This window comes from Lepidochelys kempii, chromosome 28 (assembly GCF_965140265.1).
Source record: "Lepidochelys kempii isolate rLepKem1 chromosome 28, rLepKem1.hap2, whole genome shotgun sequence".
Taxonomy (NCBI): domain Eukaryota; kingdom Metazoa; phylum Chordata; order Testudines; family Cheloniidae; genus Lepidochelys; species Lepidochelys kempii.
Genome location: NC_133283.1, coordinates 1,253,722 through 1,259,264, shown reverse-complemented (window position 1 = coordinate 1,259,264; position 5,543 = coordinate 1,253,722). Strand labels below are relative to the sequence as shown.

At 60.6% G+C, this 5,543-nt stretch overlaps 1 protein-coding gene across 1 annotated transcript; it reads left to right on the top strand.

The window, feature by feature from the left end:
- Positions 1-1,359: 1,359 nt before the first annotated feature.
- On the top strand, positions 1,360-4,405 carry LOC140904283 (transcription factor HES-2-like). The gene is made up of 4 exons (XM_073326773.1): positions 1,360-1,401; positions 1,528-1,623; positions 1,778-1,955; positions 3,972-4,405. The coding sequence occupies exons 1-4, from the start codon at positions 1,360-1,362 to the stop codon at positions 4,403-4,405; spliced, it is 750 nt and encodes a 249-aa protein (XP_073182874.1).
- Positions 4,406-5,543: the final 1,138 nt, after the last annotated feature.

The following is a 5,543-nucleotide window of genomic DNA, read 5'->3' as shown; positions in this document are numbered from 1 at the left end:
ACTTCCTGACTCATTAGCTTGACAATGGGCCCCCCAACCCCCTCCCGGCACCACGCTCTTGCATATTCGATGCATCTTCCTTCTGTCATGCGTGGGAGGCATGGAATTGTCCCTCCGTTGGGGAGTGGGGCCGTGAGGATTGGTTGGGGATCAGAGACCCAGGATGGGGGATTTGGCCCAACAAAGAGCATTCCCACAGTAGCCAGTTCGCTTGCTTGATTTCAACCCCCTAGTGTGGTAAAATCTGGCTTGCTGGCATAAATCAGGAGTCACTCCAGTATGGTCAATGCGGGGGCCCCTCACACACACTGGTGTAAATCAGGAGTGACACTCATGTAAAATGAGTGTAAACGAGACATGAGTTTCCGCCCTTGTCAGTGGTTTGGGGTCCTGCTCATGAGTCGCCCCATTGGTTTCGGGGGGAGGATACCCAGAAGGGAAGAGGAGGAGGGGCTGGGCTGTGGGGTGGCCATGGAGGTTGGGCAGTGGAGTGGGGGGAGACAGGTGCTTAGGGCTGGGGACTGCTGGGTTGTAGGGATGCGTGGGGTGAGGGTGATGGGCATAGGTGTGGGGCAGTGGGGCGTTGGGGAGAGATGAGCATGGGGTTGGGTAATGGGGGGTTGCAGGAAAGTGGGGATCAGGGGCAAGGATGGGTCTGCAACTGGGGTGTCATGGTTGTACAGAAGTTGGGGGTCAAGGCTGTAGGGAAGGGGGAGGGGTACAGAAGTTGGGGATCACAGCTGTAGAGAAGGGAGAGGGGTAGGGAAGTTGGGGGTCAGGGCTGTAGAGAAGTGGATGGAGGGGTAGGGAAGTTGGGGGTCAGGGCTGTAGGGGAGGGGGAGGGAAGTAGGGAGTCAGGGCTGTAGAGAAGGGGAGGGGAGGGAACTGGGGGGTCAGGCCTGTAGGGAAGTGGGGTGTCAGGGCTGTAGGGGAGGGGGAGGGGTATGGAAGTTGGGGGTTACAGCTGTAGAGAAGGGAGAGGAGTAGGGAATTTGGGGGTCAGGGCTGTAGGGAAGGGGGTGGAGGGGTAGGGAAGTTGGGGGTCAGGGCTGTAGGGCAGGGGGAGGGAAGTGGGGGGTCACGGCTGTAGAGAAGGGGAGGGGAGGGAAGTGGGGGGGTCAGGCCTGTAGGGAAGGGGGAGCAGGGGCAGGCTGGGGGAGCAGGCTGGGGGGGCTCTCTGCCCCCCACGGGCCGGGCCCCCTCGTGTGCCGCGCCGCGGGGGGGGGGCCGGGGGCCAGCCACGCTCCGGCGGCGGATCAAAGCCGGGGGCGGCGCCGGCGGGGCCGGGTCTGGGGCGGGGGCCGGCTTATAAAGGGCCCGCCGGGGACCCGCCGCCCCCCCAGCCCGGCCGCCGCCACCATGAGCAGCAGCGCCCAGTGGGACAGCAAACAGGACAAGAAGGTAACTCCGGAGTCCGCTCGCTTCGGGTCTCACTCCGGATCTGGGGCTCCCTGCCCGGATCTCCCCGCTCTTTCGGGGTGTCTCTTTCAAAAGCTGCCCCCCTTCCTTCTCTTTCCCCCTCTCCAGCTCCTGAAGCCCTTGATGGAGAAGCGGCGCCGGGACCGTATGAACCGGAGCCTGGAGCGACTCCGGCTCCTCCTCTTAGAAGCCACCCAGGACGAGGTAAGCCAAATCGGATTTCCTCCTCCCGTTTCCCCGCCGCTACCCCAAACCGAATGATACAACGCATATTTCTCTTTCTTTCTTCCCCTCCTTCCCCCCGCTTTTTCCTTCCTTCCCTCCCTCTTTTTTTTTTCGGTTGCTGTTGTTCTTGCAGAGACTTAAAAACCCCAAAGTTGAAAAGGCCGAAATTTTACAAAAAACAGTCCACTTTGTGAGGACCCAGCCTCCTGCAGGTATCCCCTTCGGCGCGGCCGGCTACTCCTCTTCCTTGGCTCTAGCCCGGGGGGGCCCGTTGGCCAACCCAAGTTGGGCCCGGACCAGATACGACTACGGTGACCGGCTAGCAAGTGTGAAAAATTGGGTCCCTTTTTGGGCGGGAGGGGGGCATAGCTGCGTATATAAGACAGAGGCCCTGATATGGGGGTGTTTGGTTGCCCTCGACTTCTCCTCTCCCTGGGGATTTCCTGAGCCGGGACCAGTCCAATGATGGGGTGGGTCTCCCCCGTCCTCGCACCTCTTTCGATGCAGCTCCGGGGCGGCCCGGACCCGACAGATGCTCAGTTGGGGCAAATTGGCATCACTCCGTTGGGGCCCTCGCTGGCCTTGGTGTAAATCTGGAGGACGACCGGTTGGGCGTCTGTGTTTTTACACCAGGGCGAGCGAGGGGGGGCTGCCAGACCCATGGGCGCCCATGGCGTTACTCCGGATTCACACTGGAGCCAGAGGAGACATGGCCTTTAGTCTGGATTTGGAGGTTCTGCTCTCGCTCCGGGGAAATTGGGAGCGCCCCCCCTGTTTAGATGCTCCGTGGGAGCTCTGGGACTGGCTCACTTGGGGAAGGGAAGGAGGGTCTGGCCCAAGAGTTTCGGGTGGGGTGTGACTTTCATTGCACCACCAATAAGCCTCCCTGAGAAGTGGGGGTGGGTGGGTGTCCCCGCTGCCCCCTACTGGACAGGATGAGCCCGTGTGTGGGTGTGGGTGTGGTGTGGGTGTGTATACACAACTCCATCCCTTAGCCCCCATCACTCACCCCATTCAGGCTTTTAAGCTCTCACACTCCTGTCTTGGGTCGGCCCGGCCGCAGGGCCAGATCCTGAACTCAGGCCTGGTCATGCACTAGGAAATCAGGTGGGTAGAACTACCTCGCTCAGCGGTGTGAACCGGCCACCCCCCTGAGTGACCCTGGCCTGACCCCGGGTGTAGACAGAGCTACGGATTTCTCCCCTCGACCTAGCTGCCACCATTAAGTGTAGACGAGGCCTCAGTTTCTCTGCTGTGGACCTGGGCAGGAAATTAAGTCCCCCTCTCTGGACTCAGCTCCCACTCTGCCAGGCCAAGCCCTGGCCTCTGGCTCACCTTCTCCAGCAGGAGCTCACCTGAGAGCTTTCTCTTCCCCCAGCCCCAATCAGCCAGATCCATGTTAGGTGACTTTTGTCTTTTAAATCCCGCCTCCGGGGTTTTGTGTGGGGGTCAGGGAGAGGTTGAGTGACTCCTGGGATGGGGCACACAGAAATACATTGCTTGGCCGCGAGAACTGCTTCAGCTTTGGCATCCAGGGTCATTTTGCTGTTGATTTCAACTGGGTCACACCCAACTGGTGGGGCCTGGTTCTGATTTTAGTCACACCCTGGTGTAAATCCAGAGTCAGTCCACTTGAGTCAGAGGGGCTGATTCCCCTCTTGCTTACCACAGTGTAAATCCGGAATCAGTCCGCTTGAGTCACGGGGACTGATCCCCGTCTCACTCACCCCAGTGTAAGTCTGGAGTCAGTCCACTTGAGTCACTGGGGCTGATTCCCCTCTCGCTTACCCTGGTGTAAATCCGGAGTCAGTCCACTTGAGTCACGGGGGCTGATCCCTGTCTCACTCACCCTGGTGTAAATCTGGAGTCAGTCCACTTGAGTCACAGAGGCTGATTCCCCTCTCACTCCCCCCCCCGATGTAAATCCGGAGTCACTCCACTGGGGTTGGCCGGTTTACACGAGTAGCAAACCATTGTCAGCAAGATCTCAGTGGGGTCTGTAGTGTATTTCCCTGAAGCCAGCACGCAGAACCCATTTACACCAGCTGAGGGTCTGGCCCTGTGTACGTTCCCCGTTTAAAACTGGCTTCCACGCAGGGCGTCAAATGCCGCTTATTTCGCGCCCCCCCCCCCCCCACACACACACCATGCAAAGCCCCTGCCTTAGCAGCCCCGGGGTGGGGTTTCTCAGTCTGGAGGGTGTTGGGTGTCCTGTCCCCGGGGGTTTGGGGATCAGAGGCCGCCCCGCTGCCCCCTTTGCGCCCCCCCGCTTGATGCCTCGCTAATTAGCCCCCTTTGTCGTTGGCGGTTTTGGCAACGCACCACAGAGCCGGCGAGGCAAGAGGAGACCTTTCTGCGGAGGTACCAGAGCGGCTATCGGGAATGCCTGAGCCAGGCCACGCGCTTCCTCCACTCCAGCCCAGGCATCTGCGCGGGCAAGAAGGCCTACCTGATGGAGCGCATCTGCCACTCCATGGGAAAAATCACCCCCCGGGACCTGCCGACGGGCAGCCCCTCCTCCAACCCGGCCCACGGCCGGCACGCCCGCGACGCCTTGCCCCGCTGCAGCCCACCACTCGGGGACGCCGCCTGCGTCCTGCACCCTGCCCCGGCCTTGCCCGCTGGCCACAGACTGCAGACCCTCGCGGCCGGCCGGCCCCAGCTGGAGAACTGCCCCAAAGGCCCGCGGGACAAGCTGACCGGCTCACAGAACTCTGCTGGCCAGCCCCAGGGGCTCAATGTCTGGAGACCATGGCCATAGGGGCCAGGGACCCCCTTGTAAATCCATAGAGTGTATATTAGATTCTCTATATATTGTATATGAGGAGGTTTATGGGGGTGGGATCTTTGGGGAGGGGTGTTTGGGGGGGGAAGGGGGGGTGCGTGGTTATTGCAACTTCATAATATTTTTCTTGAAGGCCCAGCAAGGATGGGTTTTCCCTTCAAAAAGAAAAATCACCTGCCCAAAGCAGCCGGCGAATCAAGGTGCTGATTCCCCCCCTGCCCCCCCGGCCGCCCCGTGATTTTTTTAAAGATGCTGTTATGGGTCGGGGAGAAACGGGGCGGGGGTCACGTCCCTTTTTTGTCTACCTCAGACCAAACCCTGAGAGTCCAGAGGCTTAGCCAGCTAACCCTAGACGTTAAAATAATATCCAAGAGCAAGATAACAGATCGAAAGCCAGAGCTGGGGGGGGAAGGGGAGAGGAGTGGGGGTATTCCCCCCCCATGTATATATATATTTCCTGCCCCCCATTCCCCATCTGTGTATTTCTGAAAAATAAAAATTCGAATGCGGACTCTGACAGATCTCGGCTCTCCGTGGCATCAAAACGGGTGGGGCCGAGGACATAGGGGCAAAAAGGGGGGTTGTGTTGCCCACTGAGTGGGCGTTGTGACTCTTTGCATGGGGCCTGCGTGGAATCTACTCTGCCCCCCAATTTCCCTGCTTGGAATCTACTCCCCCCACCCAGTGTCAGGTTTGCAATGGTGCCGTGGACCCGGGCCCATGCTCAGAAGGGGCCTCTGGCCTGCTCTGTTTGCGCTGTGCCCGGAGACCCTGCTCCCCCCTGCCCACCAATTACTCCTCTTGGCCTGCCCAGGGCTTCTCTCTGCACCCTGGCCCCACTCCCCTCCTCCTCTCAGCCCCCTGGCCGGACCCCAGTGCACCTCTGGCTCCGGGCAGTCTCCGCTTCCCACCACCTGTGGGCCCCCCCCGTCTCCCGGGGTGCAGAAGCCTGGCTAGTCTCGGCCAGTGGGGGGCGGATGGGACAGTGTGGGGGTCTTAGCTGGGTCCCTCCAGACAAGTGGGTCTTGAGGGAGCCTCCCAGCGGGGCTGGTGAGTGCAGCCAGGAGACAGGGCATGGGGGAGGGGGTCTGTGGGGGGCGCTGGGCTGTGAGAG

Coding starts and splice junctions, on each gene's coding strand:
- LOC140904283 (XM_073326773.1), top strand. CDS start 1,360: ATGAGCAGCAGCGCCCAGTGGGACAGCAAACAGGACAAGAAG. Junction 1,402..1,527: donor ACAGCAAACAGGACAAGAAG/GTAACTCCGGAG, acceptor CCCCCTCTCCAG/CTCCTGAAGCCCTTGATGGA. Junction 1,956..3,971: donor CCGGACCAGATACGACTACG/GTGACCGGCTAG, acceptor AACGCACCACAG/AGCCGGCGAGGCAAGAGGAG.